Source organism: Cinclus cinclus, chromosome 21, assembly GCF_963662255.1.
Source record: "Cinclus cinclus chromosome 21, bCinCin1.1, whole genome shotgun sequence".
NCBI classification, from domain to species: Eukaryota; Metazoa; Chordata; class Aves; order Passeriformes; family Cinclidae; genus Cinclus; species Cinclus cinclus.
Genome location: NC_085066.1, coordinates 2,105,271 through 2,127,287, shown reverse-complemented (window position 1 = coordinate 2,127,287; position 22,017 = coordinate 2,105,271). Strand labels below are relative to the sequence as shown.

General features: G+C 44.0%; 1 protein-coding gene across 4 annotated transcripts; it reads right to left on the bottom strand.

The window, feature by feature from the left end:
• Window positions 1–122: 122 nt before the first annotated feature.
• Window positions 123–21,324, bottom strand: STAT1 (signal transducer and activator of transcription 1). Of its 4 annotated transcripts, XM_062506755.1 has the most exons (25): window positions 21,297–21,316; window positions 20,939–21,065; window positions 20,003–20,131; window positions 19,220–19,364; window positions 18,843–18,941; window positions 17,443–17,538; window positions 16,711–16,789; window positions 16,023–16,114; window positions 15,661–15,812; window positions 15,244–15,402; window positions 14,125–14,217; window positions 13,631–13,690; window positions 12,994–13,023; window positions 12,814–12,907; window positions 11,904–11,945; window positions 11,354–11,437; window positions 10,745–10,843; window positions 10,117–10,252; window positions 8,589–8,644; window positions 7,383–7,477; window positions 5,222–5,361; window positions 3,873–4,058; window positions 3,303–3,378; window positions 2,761–2,863; window positions 123–2,200 (listed from the first exon to the last, which is right to left on the bottom strand). In XM_062506755.1, the coding sequence occupies exons 3-25, from the start codon at window positions 20,128–20,130 to the stop codon at window positions 2,177–2,179; spliced, it is 2,268 nt and encodes a 755-aa protein (XP_062362739.1). In that variant the 5' UTR covers window position 20,131; window positions 20,939–21,065; window positions 21,297–21,316; the 3' UTR covers window positions 123–2,176. The 4 variants fall into 4 exon arrangements, with proteins under 4 accessions (XP_062362739.1, XP_062362738.1, XP_062362740.1 ...); XM_062506754.1 differs by having other exon boundaries at window positions 123–2,863; XM_062506756.1 differs by lacking the exon at window positions 3,873–4,058 and having other exon boundaries at window positions 123–2,863; window positions 21,297–21,324.
• Between the last annotated feature and the right edge of the window lie 693 nt (window positions 21,325–22,017).

Sequence of the window (22,017 nt, the reverse complement as noted above, 5' to 3'; positions counted from 1 at the left end):
AGCCTGACAAGTGAGAGATGTGGGATTTTGTCACTTACTAACCCCAGAGAAAAACAGCAGTGGTCCAGCTTGGTAGCCCACAGAGATGAGCCATAGATCAGTTATCCTAGAGAGGACGCAAATTAGAAATTCAAATTCAGTTTATTGAAGGTTGTGTGGGGATGGAAACAAATTAATGAAGTGATACAAGCAGCGATGAAAAAAAAAAGTTAACAGCCAGCTTCTGAGAACTCTAGCACAGATGGAACTTCAAAAATGCAGAGAATTAAAAGCATCAATACGGCCTTGGGCTTCAGAGCTGTAACTCTTTAGTTGCACAAACAAGTTTAAATGAGATACAGAGTAGTAAAATACTGACTGGCACATTTGCTTTACAATAGAAATAGCCATAACATGAGAGAGAACAAAAGTAGAAACTCACAGTTCCATTTATTTAAAATATATAAAACAATATTCCATTGAGGAAAAAATCACTGCTTCTAGAACTACTGGCTATGGAAAGACCAACCTGTAAATAAGGCTTTGAGTGCCACAAAAGTGAAGTACTAAAGTAATGACATGTAGAACATGTAGAATACAAAGCACAGCTCAATAAACAACTTGATTTTCCTATTAGCAACAGATACACATTCAGCTAGTTACAGTAAGATAAACTTGCCTGCAGCACTGTTAGTAACCCAGGGCACTGAAAATAGGTCAGTCTGCAGTGCTTTCATTTAAATACATGTGTTACCATGCTCTAGGTCCTTTAATTTTTCTTGGAAGCTTTTGCAGGGGGGCACATCAGATGTCTTGGGCACAACACACCAAACTGAAGCAGCCCCTTTTTTCCCAGACAGCAGCTGCTGGCTCTGGAGTGGCCTCTGGAGGTCACCTTGTCCAAGCCCCTGGTCAGGCAGGGCCCCCTCCAGAGGCTGTGCTGTTCCTGTACCTGGACAGGTGGGGTGCAGCACGAGTGCTCTGCAGCCCCTCTGCTCAGCTCTGTGCTAATTGGCAGCCTGCACTAATAGGTAATCCTTAGACAGAGGGACCAGCTGCCTAGAACAGCTCTGCCTCTCAACTGAGAGTTGTTAATCACCTTAAACGTGCTGAGAAACAAACCAGTTCCTCCTCTGGTGGAAGCACAGCTTCATCCTTTCAGTACTGCAGATCCTGCAGCCATTGCTCTGGAGAAACTTCTTCACTTTCCCGAGCCTTAGCCTTAACTACACAACCACTCCATTATTAAGCCTGTAAAGTCTTCTGGCTATTCAAATGAACAGTTGAGTAAATGCCCTGGTTCATAATGCATGAGAAAACTGAGTTCCATTCCACCTGTTATAACCTATGTGGGGTCTGTACTATTGCTAAAGATAAGGGGGAGACCACATCCTCACCTTGACAGGTTAGGCCCAGTAAATAAAACCATACTTAATCTCTTTTGCAGTCTTCTAACAGGAGGTTCTGATTTTGTCTGATGACTGCAGTCTGCAGAGGCTTTAGTCATGATTATACACCTTGGGCTGCAAGCTCAGCATGTGCCAATGCAGCCTGAAGGTGAAGGTAAGAAATGCTCTTTTTGAGAAAGATTGTGCTGAACATCCTACACAAGATTATGCCTTGTAAAAACTGCAAAAATGAAATGCGGGAAGCGTTTTGGGCTTCTGCTCTCTCAATGGGCCATGGCCAGAAGAGCTAAAAAAGAACAACAAACTTCAGCAGCACATGGATTTGGTGTGGCATGTTAGCTGTAGAGTGTTTCCCTTTTGTGATGCAAACAAAAATTCAAGGTGTAAGCTTTCTGAACAGAACCTCTGCAAAAGAACCAGCTTTTCTTTGAAGCCTTCTATGTACAGTCAACTGTTTCAAACTTTAACTAATTCCTTCAAATAATGAATGCCTGTTTCTCCCCTCACTGTCATTAAGGAGCCCACATTCCCACCTTCCTCTTCCTCCACTCTGGCACAGTATCTTGCTAATTAAACAAAGATAAGCATGTAATGAGGCTGCTCAGGCTGGTGCTGTTGATGTTCCCATTAGCTAAGAGTGCTGCTGGACCTTCAGGCTGAGAAACCAAGGAAGGGAAACGTTGTCACCAAGGCACTGACTGCAGCATAGCATGCGTGAAGCTTGTGCTAATGATGAATGGTGCTAATGAGGAATGGTGCTAATGACGCAGGGACAGCTCAGCCAAAGCTCAGAGCTGAATGTGTGTACACATCTGCAAGGAGAAAAGGAAACTCCATTACACAGGCCCAGCCCTGGTGCTCAGGTCTTTGTTAACCACAGCGTTCTGCCCCTGTCACACCTGATCCACACCTTAGGATTCACCTGCTCAGGGTGGGGATCACGAATTTGTTTGTTTTCCTGAGGCACACCCTGCAAGGACAGCAGTGCTCTGTTAACAGGCATTACCTCACCTCGTCAGCACTGGCAGGGCAGCTCTTCCAAACTGCACTCCTGCTCGGGGCCCTCCCCACACAGACCCACCAGAGGTACTACAGGCATACTCCTTCCTCCCTTCCCATCTTCCCTCCACCTGCAAGGCACACAGAGGATGCTTTGCTCTCCTGTTCTTCACCCCTCTCCCTTCAGCCACATGGAAAAAAACAACTGCCGGCAATGCCAGTCTGACTCTGGATCCCTAGCTTCTCCTATGCTTGTGAAGAGATGCGTTCTCGAGCGTTTGCCTGAGTGTCTGAGGTATGTCTGGAGGGGGAAAAAAGGGAAAAGCAAGTTATGGCTGGGCCCTCCTGCTCCAGGCTGGTCCATGATACGTACCACAGTGTCGATCTCGGCGGGGCCCACCATCCGAGACACCTCATCAAACTCCTCGGGAGACATGGGCAGCAGGTTTTCTGGAGACTGCAGCCTGGAAGGGTGGCTGATGGAGAAGAGCAGGGATTGACTGTCACTAAAGGAGTGGGGCACACCTGGGATACCCTGTCTGGCTCCAAGGCCTGAAAGGCCACTAACCAGGCCCCTTGTGAGGAAGACCAGGCTTTGCAAAGCCAACCTGGCTTTAAATGAAAACTCAGACTACTCAGGGGTGTGCAACCTAACCAAAGAAGTCCAACAAGTCTTTGAGAACGTGCTTTTCAAGAAATTACTTGCCAGTACAACTCCCTGCAAGTTTCTAGGGTTTTTAACCTAAAAATGGTGTTTTGGACACAGCAGTGCATTAATATATTGTGATCAGAGATTCTCAAAGAGGAAAGACTTTTCAGGGACACTAACAGCTTAAATAGTATGAAGAGACATGAACTACAGCTAAAATCTTTATGTTCAGATCTCAAAATCCCAGTGTTTTTGTGAGAACTTACACTTCAGATACAGAGATTAACTCAGTCTTGATGTAGCCATTTCCCTTGGGACCATCCAAATCCATTGGCTCTGGTGCTTCAGAGAGAGAAAAAAAGCTTGTGTTTTTTTTTTTTCCAGCAAGTTTACATCACATTTTCATCCTTATTGTACCAAAAATACAGCCTATGACCCAGATAATGTGCAAGTCTCTCTGTCATACAATTTGAAGCACTACGGTTAATTTATTCCATTTTTAGTCAGGTTCTCCTATAGAAAATGGCAAAGAAACCCCTCCAGTTATGGTCAGGGCTGTGAGTGGAAACCTAAGTTTTTGGAACAGCTCAGGGGATCATGTGACAGCTGAGCTGGAGGGCCAGTGACAATTAGGGGTTTCAGCTTTGGTCTGGTGAGGTCTCACATGGTGCCTGTTTAAAAACAGACCTTTTCTTAACCTATAAACATGGGACAAGCTGCCAAGGCATTCAGGCCAACTGCTCCCTTTCTTTCCATGCCACAGAAATTGTGCAATGCCCCAGCAGCTCAGGAACAACCAGTCAAGTTAAAAGGCAGGAGCCCCACGGAGCACTCACCCTCCTTAGGCCTGGAGTAGTATTTGCCAAAGGCATTGTCTTTGGGTATATTGGGGTACAGGAACCGCAGGGGGTTCTCGGGAATGTTTTCGGCTGCCATCACTTTGTAATTGCGGATGATGTCGGGGAAGGTCACGGCAGAGAGCTCCTTCTTGGTGTAGGGCTCTACTGAGTGGAACTGCAGCTCTGCACAGGAGAGAAGCACTGGTTCTTAAGGTTGGTTTCAAAGGGGTTTTTTTTTCTGAAAGTGTCCAGAAAAGCTGCAGCTAATTCCACAAATTCAGAGTTCTTATGAGCAAAAGCCTTGCCTGGATGACACCTACAGTGCTGCAGGAAGTATTTAATGCCTGCCAAAGGGAGCATAATTGTTCTGTGAGGTAGAGAGGCAGGGGGGACAGCACACAGTGATGGCTTTTGGTGTGTTTTGTATTCACAACGACTGGTGTGACTTGTCCATTAAAATTAACTGCAATATTTCATTAAGTAATTTAGGTTGTGCTGCCTTTTTAACCTTCTTCCAAATTATGTAATTCAAACTACACTGCCTATTAGGAAGTTTGATCCAAATACACCACTTGAGGCTTTTATGAATCATCAAGAGAGACATATAAGCCTTCCTGAATGCTCCCAAATACTATCAACCTTCTTTTGCTTAACTTTTGGACGTCTCAGTTATGAAGGGAGCAAAGGGAAAAAAGTCACCCAAGTACATTCAGCAGTTTCTCTTCCACCTGCTGCTGGTTTTGGGTTCGTCAAAGAGAAGTGTTAACAGCTGCCCCATGCTGGCAGGTGGGGCTGTGTAATGAGGGTGGTGAGGGGGAAGCTCTGACTGGGTACAAGGGAGGTTTTAACTTTTCGTAGCTGTGGTGCCTCCAGGCTTCCCTAAGAGAGGGTGAGAAACTAGTCCAGCTCACTAAAGAAACAAGCTCTTCACTGATCCTTTTGGACAAGGGGAGGAAGGAGAACTAGCTGGAAAATGAGGTGAGTTACCCAGGGGAAGTGTGGGAAGGAAGGAACAAAAGCTGCATTTGGGCTTGGAAGGAGATGGAGATGTGTAGGTACTAAAGGCTGGGAGAGAGCCTATGGAGGCAGGGAAGACAGTCCAGGCAGTTTTTCCTATTTAACTTCCAGGCCAGAGGCAGGACCTGGGAAGTGCTACTTGTCCTGGCTGAAACCTTGATCACCTCATTGTGTGGTCTGAGTTACCCAAGCATGGTGTGTCTCTGGTGTTGCTTGTGCCCTGCTGCTGCCAGGGGTGTTGTGCTGGTCCTCAGGGTGTAGGAGAAGGCCATAGAGACTTCTTGTTCTGATGCAAGCAGATCAACAAAGGCTCTCTGTTGCTGACTTACCATTCTGAGATTCCTCTACCCAGGTAAAGGTGATTGCTCCCTCCTTGCTGCTTTCACTGAATCTCAATAAAAATGTTCCTGGGCTCTGATCCTTCAGCAGAGCACGTTCTCTCTCTTTGCTGATGAAGCCCATAATGCAGCTGTAACGTTGAAAAGAAAGAGTTGAGTTACTCCCCAACATAAAACCTAAGTTGTGCTGGGCTAGCTAGGAAAACTAAAAAGCTTTCCTCACTTAAAAGAGCTGAAGTACTGCTGAAAGCCTCACAGAAGGTTTTGAACAGCTGGCAGCAGGACTGACTGGCTGCAGTCAGGTGGTGATTCATGCCTGGTGGCAGCCATGAATCACCACAGCTTCCCCCAGCACTCTCACTTCAGCCTGGGGGCTTGTACAAACATCTTTCTGAACCTGGAACAGGAGAGATTGTCCGTTCTGCTGTCAAAGCTGGGCTGTGGGAGCAGAAGTGAAGTTACATGTGTGTTAACAGGGTCAGAGCCCAGCTAGCAGTTTGTTTTAAATTCAGCAGTATGCTAAGGAACAGTTGTTTCTCCTTTTTGGCTGATGAAACAAACTTTGCTAGCTGCCAGATTACTCTTACAGGTAATGGGCTTGCTTGGGGCCTGAGCACGTTGTCTACAGGAACTGTTAAAACTTTCATGACTTACTGTGCTAAGCAGTTGTTACTGCACGGACAAGGAGGCTAATTGTGAGATTGATTGATCTGGACAGGTACTGGGGAGGGAATTGTTCAAGTCAGTACTAGGGTATAACCCTGGCCAAGCCCCAGCTGTTTGGTTTTGGTTGGTTTGTTTCTTTTTTTTTTTTCTTTCCGAAGGTTTTCTCTGCTTCTTATTCCTCAAAATATTCCATCTATAATGATCTTTTGAGTACTATGACTTGTCCTTGTGTGAATTAAGTTAAGGAAAGTGGGTTTTGCAAAAAAACCAAAAAACCCTAAACAATCATAAATTTGTTTCGAATTTCAGATGCTGTAGGTTGCCCTGTTTTATGGGGTTTCAGGGTTTGATTGGTGAGTTTTGTGTTTTGTTTGGGTTAAATGCCATGCTTTAGACAACAAATGTGTTCAGTAGTCAATATCCTGTGCATAAGGGAATTCTTTGGCCTTCCTATCTCTCAAGTATGAAGAAAGGCAAGTGCTCCTGAGGTTACTTACTCTTTTGTATACAAGGGGAGTCTTTCCTATTCAGACCTGTACCAAATTCACATGTAATCCCAATTCCAGAACTGCCACTCTGCTTCAGTAATGGTGACAAATATTCCCTCTGCACTGCAGCCCCCTCAGCAAAGAAATGAGGAGGTTTGGGCAGGGAAACAGGGCCTTGACAGAACTCCTCTGGAGCTGGGAGTAAAATTGTGAAGCCCACTGCTGAATGTAGCAAGGCAAAGCAATCCTGCTGCTGTAAATCCTGCAGGAGTGTGGGATACTAGGATGCTCCACTGTGAGCATGCTGTTCGATGAGGTTTCATAACGTGGCTAAAGCTAAAATGCAGGATTGTGACTTTGGATAAGCCTAGTTTGGACAGAATTACTTCCTAAATCGGAAATCCCAGAAGAAAAGTTTACTAAACCAGTATTAAAGGGCAAATGGAACTCTGTTCCCATCTGGCAGAATCCTTCTACCTCGTAATACTCTTAAAATCAGTGAAGACTGCGTGGTTCTGGGGCCACGGTGCAGGCACAGACATTCTGAGTCTGGCTGCTGCCACCTCCAGGCAGCTCCCAGTAAGTCTCTATGGGCAGGGAGTTTGGGTTTTGGGTTTTTAAAATGGCTATCACTACCACCTATACTTTCTCGTGCTTCAGTTTTTCTTGGCTGTGTGCTAGGATGTGGAAAGAAACAACTTACAGTGGGAGCAAAGGCAAAACAAAATCTAATCTAACATTCAAAACCCTGCTCTGTGACTAAAATGGGACAACTCTGTCATCTGATGTTCTTGCTTTTAGCAGTTGCCTCATTAGAGGACTCCTCACTACTAGAATTCATTTGCTTCAAATTTTTCTGGTTTCAAGATCCACCCTCTGCACAACCGACCTCCCAGCCTGAGGGTTGCTAGCCTACTAGCAACCAACTAGTTGCAACTGCTAGCCCAAAAATAAGGTCTGAGGCAATACCTACATCTTTAAATTCACTCAGGTCTTACCCATCGTTCCAGAGACACAAGAGATGTTTCTTAATGAGCTCCAGGATTCCCTCAATCCACAGCCAAAAGGGGAAATTTTTATCATTTATGTTTTCCTGAAATTCAGAATATGGAAAGGCAGGGATGGGAGGGGGGCAGAACAGAGGTAATGAGACATGAGTTTTGTTAAGCAGAGAGGAAGGCAATCCTGACACTGTCTACTTGTTCTTGTGTTTTTCTCCGTTTTTCCCACCTTCCCCATGTTCTCTTATGACTCTTTTTGTGTCTCTCCATTCCAGAAGGATAGGAACTATTGGCAATGAAGCATGTCATTAATCTTAAGGCAAGAGGCACTATGAGAAAAATACCTGTCTGAGACTCCAGTACCCACAAATAAGTGATCTATCACCTCTCCCATGCAACAACACTGGTCTAAGTCAGAGCAGATAAAAGGCTCTTTTTCCTGCCTGGGTAATATCTCTAGTGGAATTGTTGGACATGCAACCCCATGCCATTGGGGTTTTTGACTGGGCTGGCTAGCAGAAGACCTTAGAGACACATTCTGTTGAGACCTGGATCTCAGTGTCTCATGAGGCATTTGTATCAATGAATTTGAGTGCTTGTAGGTCACCAGAGCCTTGCTCTTCCCCTGGAGTCTGCTCCTGGTTGTTGTGATCTCCTACTTAGCTATACCAGCTTAGGCTCTAAAGCTGAAAAAAATGTGCAGAGTCCTCCTGTCTTCCTTCAGCCAGGGTTGTGAAATTCCATGATGTGGCTCTGTCATCATACTGATCCTCTTGGCTATCCTGTGTTAATCCTCACCCTGATCCAGTTTCCCCTGGTCTGGGAAGTGTCCTTTACTAAGATACAGAAGAATTGCTCATCTTGCTGGTTGTTTTGTTTGCATTTTCTGTAACAGTCAAAATGGAGAACTATTCTGTTAACAGCAGCTGCATTAATAATAATGGGGATGTTGCGTTTGAAAGATGCATTTTCTTTTCCTATGGAGTTTACATGGATCAAAAACAGCCTCAAAATCATCTACTCCTTGCCACTGCAAGCTCCTTTTCCTCCTCCTGCTACTGCTCCCATGACCACGTAAGGCCTAGAATAATTAGTGGATGCTACCTTGGGGGGGGGGAACAAACAAAAAAAGCCCAAACAAAACCCACAATAAAGTAAGATGAGATCCCTTTTCCATCTCAGTTTTTAAAACCGCGTGCATACCTTGCAGAATCTTGTCCAAGGAATAAGGCCATCCTGAGATCCTCCATTTGTTGGCCCTGAACACAATAAATTTGACTTCAGTCGTGTTCCATAAGCTACTTAGTAAGGCTAAGAGTACTTGGAAAACCAAGTTCTGAGTGTTTATTTGCAAGTCAACTGTTGGACTAAGAAAGAAAAGGAAGGGCAGGCTCCTGTGCTTTCACAGCTACTGCAGGGGAGGTTGCAAAGTTCCCCTCTGGGAGGTTTTATGATAACCAAACCTATGTGAGCAGCCCTTGCATAATGGGAACCAATAAATCCTGACATCTTCTGTGCACCAAACACTTGCCAGCAAAATGCTTCCAGGAAGGAAACTGAATCCTTTCACAGCTCTTGCCAGCACAAGAAGACTGCAGCCCATAAGCTCCTCTGCAGGCTCAGCAGACCCTGCAGCATCTCTCTGAGATGAAGCACTTTCCTACCTTGATTCTGGTCGTTTGGTGGCTTTTGCCCCAGAAACTCTTGACTCCCAATCTACCATAACCACAAACTCATCTTTTTCCTGTTGCAATTGTTTCTCTCAGCCTTGTTTTTATGTACACAGTGTTTCTCAACCCTATCCAAACCACAAAGAAAAGTCCTATGCTGGGCCTACAGTAGCTGGAGCTTTGCAGACCCTGACTGTAGTCAGAGCCAAATTCTTCCCACTAAAGATCATGCTATGGCTTCCAGCAAATATGCTTTTCTCTGTCAGTGCTCTAAAAGCAAACTGGGTTAGGGAGCTTGTTGCTGATACTGCTGGTGTTAAGAGATCAGGATGCTGTCAACTTTGACACTGCAAAAATAGCAGCCAGGTTGTACCCTGGCACCCTGCTGGTTCTGTCTCCTTGCACTGAAATGCAAATTTGCCATAGAAATATATCACTGGTCTCTTTGTGTTGGTTAATTAAACAAAAAAAAATACTCTCCTTGTAGAAATTTGAAAGGTAATCTAATAAATTAACAGCTTTTTGTCAAATCTTATGTCTTGGGGAATTTGAGAGTGCAATGCTGTACTTGCCACCTAGACACACTAATCTCAAATACCTTTAAATATAATTTTTTCCTGGAACTTAAGGTTAGTGAAATATACTGAATCAACAGAATTTTTCATCTAGAGTCTACTGTGCAAAATCAGTACCAGTGTCAAGTGCCCTGCCTATTCAGGCAAACTGCAAGGAGTTTGGAAACAAAACCCATGGCTGATGAGGCTTTTATTCAGGACACTCACAGGGGAGATAATTCACTACAAAGTGGACTAAATATGAGTGTTGCTTCAAAAGGCAGAATTAGTCTGTGTTGCTCTAATGTGTAAATCTCCCAAGTTAGAACTGCAGATTTTTTACAAACTCTGCCATACTGAAAAGTGGAAAATGCTTCATTGCTACAAAGTTACATTGTAGAAGAGGGAAAGCTGTGAGAGCAAAGGAAAACTTAAAATGAGCTGCAGTAAAAGGTGCAGAACTAGCTTCAATTTGAACAGGCTATCTGTGATGACAGCAGACCTTACCAAGGAGCTTCTCTCCCAGCATGCTCAGCTGATCTGCATTAAGTCCTCTCTTTGTTACAGAAGAAAACTGCCAGCTCAGAACATCAGAAAGCTTAGACCACTTTGCACAAGGTGGATTCAGAAAGAAGGACAGGTTCTAGAATGGAAGAGAAAGACACAATCTATAGTTAACAAAAATTAATTTTGGAGCGCCACTTAAGTTTTTGTATTGCCAAAATAAACTCCAGATTTAAGAACAGATGTCAGCTTGAGACAACCCTGCAGAAGCAGGCAGCTATTCTTCCAGACACTCTTTAACAGGAAAAGCAACCTCTGGGGCTCTGGATATGTCTTCTCCCAGCAGGAAGAATTGCTGGATGACTTGAGTGCACCATAATTGAGTTCCTGAATGTTCACTAGGCTTCTCACTGTGTGCTGTATATCCTGAATACATGTATATTAGCCTTATGTGGGTTCCAACATTGCTCTGTTTAGGTCAGGGAAGTCACTGCCCCTCTCTACACCTGGAACTCATTAAGAGTTCAGCTCTCATTTAGCTCTGAAGAGCTAAAATGCAGCAACCACTTGCAAACAATGCTTGAAAATTAGACATAGTACCTGATAAAACACATTTTTTTCTAGCAAATACCTTGGGATCAGTAGACAGCATGTTGAACCACAAGATAGAAGCCCATCCACTGGGAAGCTGGCTCACGTTTGAGATAACAACAATGGGAAGGGATGTGGTCTGAAAGGGGCACAAAAGGAAACATGTGAGGTTACCCTGAACTGTTGCCACAATCCTCCTTGAGATTATCCACAACCCCATTTCTGTTTTAATTCCCTGCTTGCATGATCTTGACTTTTCCAATCAAAGTTTGTATGTAGGGGAGAAAGTATGATGAAATATTGGAAAGACTTGGGTGATTTTTGTCCAATAAAGGTTTTGGCTTAGTGTCAGTTATGACAGCACTGATAGTGACAGTAGAGTTCTGAAATAAATGTAAACTGATAACCAACCCTGTGGTTTAAGCCCTCTAGGTATCAGACACTTTGCAAAGCACATCTATTCTTACTTTCCCAGAGATCTGACAGAATTCCCTCTGTGTCTATACAGAGTTGTTGTGAAGTGTCATTCCCATAATTTGAAATAACTGAAGGTACTTGATATCCCAGTACTTAAAAAAAAGAGAAAAAAGTTAACATTGTCAGCATGACACACAGGAAGTGAAGTCCATCTGTTTGATCTAAGACTTACCTCTAAGTCTATTACCAAACCAGGCTGGCACAGCTGTGTCTCAAAACTTAGAGAGTGAAGCTCTTCTGTTACAATGAGAGGACCCTTAAAAAAAAAAAAAACAAAAAAAACCCCAAACTTTTCAGGGACTGAAAATTCCTAGTGTGAAGTAATGAGGAAAACCCTTTTTTGACCATGGCCACATGCTCTACACCTCAGTAAGATCTTACAGGTCAAAGTGACAGTGCTGACTTCCTAAAACTGCCTCTCCAGGCACATTTTTTGCATTTTTTTGTGGCTACTACCTATAAACCACAGAAGATCTGTGCTTGCCAGGAAGCCCTATTAAAGGCAGATGCCAGTGTGGGAGAGACCCTCACTCCCATGTTGGCAGTAGTTCTCTTTGCAGACTCTTCCTACATGGATCACTTTGTTGAAACACTGAACTCCTCTCCTATGATCTCTCATCCCACATGTGTCTTCATGGGTCTGAGCAGAGAGCATTGTCTTAAATGAATGCCTTGTTAATATTATGCTAAAACTTTACAAAGGAAAGGTTAGTGCTGCTTACCTCATTTGTTCTGCTCCCTGTGTTTTTCTGTTCTTTCAGTTGCTGCAAATGAACAAAAAGCCTGTCACTTATTTATGGTGGTCACAAGTAGAAGTAGTAGGGCAGGTCTGCATACTCCACTTGCTCAGCTGTATGCAAACCTGCTGCACTAGTGTCTGATTCTACTTGGTTCTAAGCTGTGGGAGCCAAAGGATTGAATTGTAGGTAACTACTACTGTTTATAAACTGTTCATCTGTGAAAAAAGATATTGCATGGTTATGATGCAATGTCTTTATGCAAGAGACCTTTTAAGAACAGAACCAGTATGAAATCAGCATCAGATGGAATAGTGGTTTATCAAAGTACCCCCCTGAATCAGATGATAAACTCTAGGCAGTCTCAGTTCTGGACAATGAAGGCAGAGCTCCATGTTCCCTTGTCCTGGACATGCATTTTTCCCTTCCTGTTGTAGTGATGGAACCAATCTATACCCCCACAGTCTGCAGATCACAAGTGCTGCATAGTCTGCTGAAGGCACTGACTTCCTTGCAGCTGCACACTCTGACAATTTTCATCTTCCAGACTTCCCTATCTATGGACCTTCCTCTGAAAGGCCCAAACCAGCCTTTCTAGGCTTTTGTAACTTCCTTCTCCAAAGAACCCATTGCAGTATAAGCTGTGACACCAAATACTCTTATTTGCATTCCTGCCCTCTTCTTAGTGCCAAGCAATCCCATTTTGATTGAAACTGGCAAAATATTTTAAAAAGGACAGAACAAAGAAAAGGAAGAAGTATTCAAAGTTCCTCTTTACACAAAAATGAATGACTTCAATAACAAAAACAATTGTTATTTGTTTCCTTTCTACCACGCTCTACTACAAAATTAAGTGGGTGTATCAGTAATAGAAAGAAAAAAAACAACCCCCTACCAAGTGCCTGAATTCTGCTGCTAGACTTCCATTAGTAGATTCTTCCATGTTCATTACTTTTGTGTTTGTTCCCAAAATATTAAATTTCCTGAACCTACACAGAGAGAGAGAAAATGTAATTAAATCTCACATTCACTGCAAGAACCTGATGCTAATATATCAAACTCTGATGCCACATACCCTTTGACTGAGTTCTTCTCAGTTACATCTCTGTAAAGAAAAGAAAGAAAGACAAAATAATCTTTTAAAGATTCTGCCACAGACAGAGAAAATGTGCACGTTTTAGTAGCTGACAGAGCTGATTGAGAACTGGTAAAATGCTTTTGTGCAAATTCTTGTGATTGAGAACATGTCCTATGTTACAGGTAGGCAGATTATACCCCTAATTCAAAGGCAACTTGAGGATAGCTATATTCCTTACTAGACAGTACCCAAGAAGTAAGGGATTCTAGAGATGTTGACTGAATTATGTAACTAGAAATGGTGGGGTCCAATTCTACACTGTCACCTCATGCTGATTCAGGAGAAACATCCCAGCTGTGTTGCCCTGGTGCTGCCCTGTGTCTGATTCAGCAATAGTGAGCTCTCCTCTGTGGAGCTGATGGTGAGAAGCTGAGGCCATCTGCACTTTGTGACGTGTCTCTGGTGGCAGAGAAAGATTTAGAGCAAGGGAATGGGTAAGGAAAAGGGAAGGATGTACCTGCAGCTGCAGAGAGCCAGCCTGCTGCTGGCCTATTCAACACTTAGGACTGCTCTTGGGTTTGAGTGTAGGGACTTTTTACCATTACATAAGAGGGATAAAATAAATGCAACATACTTATCAAATAAAACTTTCACTTTCAAATTGTAGTTCAGTTCCTGCAGTTTCACCAGCAATCTGGAAAGAGAAGTATTTTTTTTATGTCAGCAATTGAAAAATATTGTTTCTCTTCTATTGTGCTGCTTACCACAGATATTTAACCACACTTGGGACCACATGCAGACTCCAAGCTTGCTCCATACCACAAATCATTTAGAGATAAAACTAAATGGGCATATGAGTTACTCTTTGGCATGACAAAGTGCTCTGCTTATGTTTTCTTGCTGTCTGGCTGTGTTTGTTGCACACTCAGTACACCCCACTTCTGGGAAAAGGTAAAAGCTGAATGTGAGTTAAGCTCTGCAAGAAGAAAGCCCCTGCCCATGGCACTTTCCTCCTCCTGGCCTCAGACCCTGGGCTGTAGGGCAGGCTGTGCAATCCTCTGGGATGCAGGAGGCCAGTGACAGGAAAGCCTTACCACAAAACAGGAACAGGGAAAAGGGAAAACATACCTCAGCTTCACAGTAAACTGCACTCCTGTCTTCAGGACTAGTGGCCTCTGAGGATGTGTTGGCATGCAAGGCTGCCTCTCTACCACAAAGGAGCTATGGGAAGAACAGAGTAAAGACACTATGACTTATCTGTGCTGTTCTTAAATAAGAAACCACATAAAAGTCAACTTCAAAAGAATGTTGATTTACTGGTAATACTATACACTTTATTCACTCAGTTTCAATCTACAACAGAGGTGTGTGAAACAGTTCCTTTTGATTATTTCAATGGGGTTAGAAATAGTGGTGTTGTAAGTATTGGATTTTCTGCAATACACTGATGGCTTGAGGAAGAAGATTGCTACATCACACTTCCCTGAAATCAAGCTAGGAAACACGGTGCTGTAATTAGCATAGTGCAAGTGAAACACTGTGCTGTAATTAGCATAGTGCAAGTGAGGAGTTGCTGGGTTTGCCATTCCCAGGGCTTCCTAAATTCTTACAGTGACAGTGCTAACAACACATGCCCAAGATACACTAGCAGGGAATTTGATGAGGGCCAGCTAACCAAACAAAACAAACTTCTGGGGCTAACCTGTTTTGATATACCCCAAATTTTTGTCTACTGTGCATTTACAGAATAGGTCTCTGATCTTATGTGAGGCATCTACCAGCTACAGTAACTTGCATTATAAAGGTACAGAGGCAGGGCTGGCCTCTCCGTGCTGGAGGCAAAGATGATGTGTCCAGTGACAAAGGATTGGAGAATCGAGAGTGTATCTGTCTTGGGCACAGCTTGATGCAGATGGTTTCTGCCTCTCTTCACTTGAACTTTGCAGGGTTGAAGCGAGAAGTGGACTAATAGATTGGGAGTTTGACTCTGCAACTCATGTGTACTGCAGAAAAGCTCCTGCTAACTTCCATAATGTCTGAGCACAAACCCTTTCCACAGGACTGAACCTGTGCAAATCCTAGATGGGGTAAATCTCAAAAACAGTAATTCAGTTTAATTTTTGACAAACTTAAGAAAACCTTGGAAAACAGAAAGATAGTATGCAGGAAATAGTGAGGGAACAGTAGGGAAGGTGCTCTTCATCTTTTCATTCATGGTAACACCAAAAGATCCTTATGGTCTGTTACCTTTGGATGAGTTGTTGGAAAAGCTTGTGTGTTCGGTCCTGCAGAACTTGTTTATTTTTTGTGATGGGATCAGGGTCATAGGTAAACTTCTGTTCCAGTTCCTCAAGCTTCTTGAGTTGCTGACGAACTTGCTGTAAGCTTTCAGCAACAATGGTGAACCTAAAATTGACAAGATCTTATTACTTTGAGCATGTTTTTATATTGCACTAATGCAGAGGCAGCAGCCAGGTGACTGTCCCTGAGGATGTGGCAGTGCCTAGAGTACACTTTGTGCTCAACAGAAATGTGGTGAGGTGATTAAATGAATATAGTTATGCTAGGACAAAACAAAAATGGGTTATACAAATAATCAGGATATTTCCTAGATGTGCTGTTCCTTCATAACATGGCTTAAATGTGGTCTTACAAAAGACTTACCAGTTCTGCAGCTGGTCGAGGCAGGCATTGGGTGGCCCACCAATGCATGCTGTCTGTTGCCTGTGCTTCCACTCCACCAGTTCATCATTAATAAGGGCAGCCTGTGTGTGCTCTGTGATCTGCAGCAGCTGCACGATCTTATTCACCACCTCCTACAGAGAATGAGATTACCCTGTTTATTAGAAATACTTCATACAGGACTAAATAATATTTTAGCTAGTGCTCCTCTGTTTTGCAAAACTCTGCAAAGACCTCAGTTCCACTGACATTAGAAAAATTTTCCTACTACTAATTTATGTCAATTCAATGAAAATGAATGTGTGCTTAAGATGAAGAGCTGCTGACTTCTGAAAGAAAACTACCTTTCTCTTGCAGTCCAGTGATAAAAACATCTGCTGGAGATTCAACTGTTCTTTCTTGTATTCCTCCTGAGACATACTATTGGACTCGTGTTCTGTAAAATAAATCCAACTTGTGAACGTGAGGCTGAAGGATGGGTGGGGGAAATGTTGAGGCGAGGAGGGGACAGATACAAAAAGCAAGATTGTGGCTCAGCTTCCCTTAGCACCTTCTGAACATGTCCCTGTTCTGAGGGATAGTCAGCTCTGCCAAGCTGTGTTGGAAACTAAGCCTTTTCTAGAACAAAGAATTCAACAACAGAGACAGAGGTGTATAATGAAACCAGAGTGGACTTTGTGTGTTTCTCTTGGTACACAAGAGCCCACCAAACCTAAAGCTGTTTTGCCATTTGTGAAACATCACTTACTAAGTGCATGGCTGAATGGTCACAGAGCCTACAGGGTTTGGTACTTCTAGTGGCAAAGGGATGTAAAGGGCAAAGGAGTGCTGTGTTAACAAGGAAGCTCTTTTACTTGGAACAAAAGACAGATGCAGAAATTTAGGTTTCAGTGTGAAGCAGAGTTAATCCACAAGGGACATCAGCAGTAAGTCTGGTTGTGTATCATTAGGCTCAGTGCCCTGACATAACAAGAAGTTTACTGTGATGAACTACATACATACAATAGGGGATGTCCTTGAAAAATGACTCACCTCTGTTCTGCAGGGTTTTACATTTGAAGTCATATTCATCTTGCATATCCTCTAATGTCTTGATGTCCTGCTCCACATCCTGTAATGCACGAGTGAGGGTGGCCACAGTTATTTAATATTTTCAAGTAATACAAGACTTAATCTGATTAGGAACTGCCTGGTACCATCTCTGGCAGATGTGAAGTCCAGTTTTGTAGCAATGCTTTTTCCTGGAACTCCCTAACAGAAAATATTCCTAAATTTCATCACCTTCTATTCTCCCTTCCTCCTTCTCAACTAACTGAAATCTGTTGATTATAAGGTATGGAAATGCCCTTGTGGTCAAGCCATGTAAGTTCACAGAGTTTAGTAGAACCTAGGCTACAGTGGAAAAACTTGGAATGGCACATAGCATTTCAAACTTTCAAATTCTTACGTATGATTTGGAGAAAAGCTTTCTGTTGTGACTGTATTTATTAAGACAAACACCTATATGCTAAAAAAGCACACCACCTAGTTAGCAACCAACTGGTCAGTTATGATTTAAGAGGTTTTTTTCCCTCAGTTGCTAGTACTTCAGATGGGTAAAATGCTTTTATTGCTAGGCACAAGGTACTTCCCATGTTCAGGCAATCCCTGGTTTGTAGACTTGAAAACAACCCCTACCTTAATTTTATTTGTCATTTAATCAAGTCTAATTTTCAGCATCTGTGAACCAACAAACACTATTGAGAAGAGTTATATTTTACTTACTGTTACACTGCTTTTTACAGCCCTAACTTTGGCATCAAGCTCCTTCTGTTTGTCTGGCATCCCAGCTGCAGTGTTCTGTACACTCCCTACTTCCATCTGAGGGAAGAAGCAGAACAAGCCAAAACAGATAACGTTTTTCATTCATGTAAATTAGTGACATTTGTTGACAAACAACCTGAGGAAGCATGGCTTTTTCTGATGAATCATACTAAAATTCTGTAGTATATTAAAAAAAATCAAATTCAGGTGAACTTGAAAGAAACAAAGTATTTATTTTGGTAAACAGCCAAAGGTCCCCCATCATGGATTTAAGTCTGGTGGAAGTGATGGCCAAGTTGGATTGGGCTTTGAGCAACCGAGTCTAGAGGAAGGTAGATGATCTCTAAAGTCCCTCCAAATCCAAACCATTCTGCAATCCCCTTTCCCTTTTTGATGAGCCACAGTTATTGCATACTGGAAAGGCAGCAGCAAGTGTTCATGTCATGTGGCAGGACTGAACAGCTACGCTGCAGCTACAGGGGCCCTGTCAGACTCCCACTCTTAGAGCAGCTGCTTTGGACGCTGCTGCAAAGGGCCCCTTGGTGAAAGGCTGAGCCCAAGGGCTCTTCCCACGCTGCACATTCAGAGCCTTGCTATAAACTGAGGCATTTCTGCATTGGAAATTAACATGCTTGGTCAGTCATCACTTTATTTCTACATAGGTGGATTACAGCTATCTATACATTTTGCATGCCTTTTCCAACTGTGGATTTTTTTTATTGCAAAATAGTTCTTGCATAGGGGAAAAAAAAATTGAGAAGCTGGAAACCAGGAGATGAAAAAGATATGGCTTTGCCTATAATTCAGAAGAAAGAAAAGGGCTTCACTAAAACAAACAGCCCAAAATACCACCAGAATTAGCAATAAATACTTGGACACAACTGGGAAGGAGAATGATGTATCATTTTTCCAGAGAAGCATAGTCCAAAGAAGCATGCTCAGCTGCTTAATAGAGAGTAAACTGGGGAGGAAAATGCAGAAGAACAAACCTAAATTCTTGATGGATATATGAGTTAATCACTAATTATTAAAATAAAATTCAATTAGCCCATCAGGTTATATTGTACTACAGAAGCATTAAAACAACCAGCATAGCTTTTACACAACTCAAGGAATAAAATGTATTTCCTGGCCATTTATTCTCCAAATACTTCATTCAGCAGAAAAAAAGCCATGCTGTCCAGCTGGTACAAATAAGCATTCTCCAGCTGGTACATATCAATGCTCACTCTTTTTTAAGGAACCTCTTACTGGGCAGAGAGAGGATAGCCTATTTCCCCTGCCACTCTTCATCCACTTCCCTTGTCCCAAATAAGAGGAAAGGGAAGATACAACTGCAGCAGAGATTTCAAGACTGTTACCTCACTGGATGCCTGGGCACAGTTCAGTATTTTCCTCTCTTCTTTCAGACAGTTGTGGATGATCATTGCCATGTGTATTGGGTCTTCTTGGAAGTTATCCTAGCATTAGAGATGCAATCTATTGTTAAAGTCCAAACACATAATTTCTTGTCCTTCGGTAACTTCCTGGAGCTCTCAAACTGTAACTGTACTGCTAATTAACTTTCTAACTGTAGCCATTCAAAACAAAAATGGAGCAACACTTGAATTCTGGCTTTTAAATCAGGATTCTCACACATCCTCTGTGAAAATCCCTCACAGCAGGGTAGTTGCTTAAGAGGCATCCAATTACACTGTAGCAAATCAAGCAAATGTATAGATATAGAACCCAGGCGTACCTGAAGATTACGTTTGCTTTTCCTTATGTTGTGCTGCAGCAAAAAGTTGTTTTCTATCAAGAATCTACTAAATTGATCATCAAGCTGTGACAGCAGGTCATGGAACAACAGCGTAGCAAATGACACATTGTTGGCCGCGTGTTCCCTAGAATCATTTAAAGTGTGCTTGGGTTAAATACACTTCCAGTACAAGAGCCAAGAAATACATACAAATGTGTGTACAATTGTACTTGATTTTTAATCCTCAACTCCAGCTGTAGAATATGCAAGCAATGAGAATTACCTTCAAATGTAAGGCAGATTCATTCTCTTAACTTTGACTTTCCTTGGTATAGAAACGTTGTTTCTCTATTATTTTTGGCACATTCTGTTCAAATTAATTTACTCATTCCATGCACATCAGGAACCTAAAAGTGACCCTGATGCATGTGCACGTTGTACCACTCCACAGGAAGTCTGGCAGAAGTTCAGAGTCTTAGAAGAATGAGAGACTGATGCTACCAAGGTAGTAACTAATCGGTCTTAAAACAGCCACTTTTGTTCTAGACCACTGAGAGCACTATGAGCAAAGGACACTCACTCCAGGTATCAGGTCCCTCTAGAAAACCCTGAAGATGGGCAGGAACACAGGCTGGAGCACCCACACAGCCACTGAAGCATCCTACCAACTAAGAATCACCTAGCAGCCTGCTCCCCCAGCAGCATTCTGCTGCTGCCTGTAACTTCATGTCTGAGGGCACTGCTTATCATACAACCCAAAGCCTAATTAATTTCTGGGCTTACCAATCCTGGTTTTCCAGCCACTGTGCCAGGTACTGCCTGATTTCCATAGGGAAGCTATCATCATATAGCTGGTGAACTTGCTCCAGATACTTGGAATCAAGTTGCTGCAGCTGATACCACTGAGTCATTCTGAGGAAGGAGTGAAAAAAAGTCAGTGTAAATGTTTAAGTAGTATTTAGACTAAACTGCTGAAAAATAACTAATTTAAAGTTTTCACGAACACTGACAAAATTGGAGGATGTGCTGATTTTGGCTGCTGAGTGGCATGTGCTAAGTGTGAGAAGCAAAGGAATTAAAACTGTCATGTTTAAAGTAAGGGCTTTGAGGCTTTTGATGTGTGTGCTTTTCAGATTACAGAAAACACAGCATTTGTGTGCGCTGCAGCAGTCCCAAAGAGGGAGACCCCAAGACCTCACTGGGCACTGTTCCACTGCTCTGCCAGCCTCAGTGTAAAGTTCTTCCTCATGCTGAGGTGGAACTTGCTGTGTTTTAGTTTGTGGCCATTGCTCCTCACCCTGTTGCTGGTCACCACTGGAAAGAGTCTGGCACCATGCTCTCGGATGAGGATATTTGAGATATTTATATGTAATGACGAGATCCCCTCTCAGTTTTCTCTAATCCAGACTAAAGGGGCCCAGCTCCTGCTGTCTCTCCTTGTGACAGAGAGCTCCAGATCCCTCAGCATCTTTGTGACCTCCGCTGGACCCTCTCCAGCCTTTTTTGTACCGAGGAGCCCAGACCCGGACACGGCACTCCAGGTGTGCCTCACTAGGGCTGAGCAGAGGTGGCTGACCACCCAATGCACCCCAGGACTGTTTCCTGGCCCTTCTCCACCTCCTTCCCTGCCCTTCCCGGGGGATCGCGGCGCGGTTCCGGAGCGAAGGGCACGGGCCCGGCTCCCTGCCCGCGGTCCCCCCGCTCCTGGCACCATCGCACCTGTTCAGCAGAGGCTGCCCAGCGATCCTGGAGGATGCTGCAGGATCGGCGGGATCGCTCAGCGCCGTGCCGGGGACAGGGATCCGCTCCGAGCGCTCCCGGGCAGGGCCGGTCCGGAGAGGGCGAGCTGTGGAGAACGAACCAAGAGCCGCACTCGGGAGTGGGGGGAACGGGCGACAGAAGAGCACGAGTGTCCCTGACAGGAATGAACACCGCTAGGACACACCTGTTCCCTCAGGAGCAAAGACACCAAAGAGCAAAGCGGGCAGGGGCAGTCTGAAGAAGCGACAGCTTTAGTTACACCGGGAATTCTGCCCGGCGGTGCCGCTCCCGGTGCTCTCCCGCCCTCTCCCCTCACCTCAGCTCCGGCTCGGCGCTGCCGGCTGCGCTCGGGGAGCCGCGCGCCACTGCGCATGCGCGGGGGCGGGCAGGGGGCGTTCCCGGGCTGGGAGCGCGTCACGTGACTTCTGGGAAAGGCCGCGGGGCCGCCGAGGCGAAAGCGAAACCAGCGCGGGGCGCTGAGGGCGGGCCCGGCCCGGGGGGCAGGAACGGCCGCTCTGCCGGGCCTCCCCTCCCCTCCCCTCCCCTCACTTCCCTTCCTCTCCTTTTTGGGGTTTGTCTGGTGTTTGAAGCCAACAAAGACCAGGGTAGGAAAATGCAGGCTTTGCTGCGGGTCTCCAGGGTAGTGTGTGCCCTCTTCCTCCTCACATGGAGGAGGCAGGTCTTAACTCCATGAAAGAAAAATAAGAGGTCTGTTTGGTGAACTTCGTGGCGTGAAATACTAGGGAGTAGTAGATCTATAAAAATGACCGTGGCGCACCAAGACAAAGCACAAAACAAACACAGTTTTTAAATTTGCTATTGCAAAACACAGTGAAAGCACCAGCACAGGTAGAAGTACTTAAAAGCTGATGGTTTGGTTTTTTCTGGTAGTATCTGGCTACTTCTTTTTCTTGTTTTTTTAACTCCACACCATTATTTCACTGGAGAGCTGGGCTCTTATCCATCATGGAATAAGGACAAAGTTTTCACTTTCTTAATGGAGAGAGACTTAGGCTCTATCCATTCATTCTACAGAT

Excerpts from the sequence above, each read along its gene's own strand:
- STAT1 (XM_062506754.1), bottom strand. The coding sequence starts at position 20,130 with ATGACTCAGTGGTATCAGCTGCAGCAACTTGATTCCAAGTATCTGGAG. Across the intron at positions 7,478-8,588 it reads CTTGGACAAGATTCTGCAAG|GAAAACATAAATGATAAAAA; the intron begins GTATGCACGCGG and ends TCTGAATTTCAG. Across the intron at positions 2,864-3,302 it reads TTAATCTCTGTATCTGAAGT|CCACCCTTCCAGGCTGCAGT; the intron begins GTAAGTTCTCAC and ends CTTCTCCATCAG.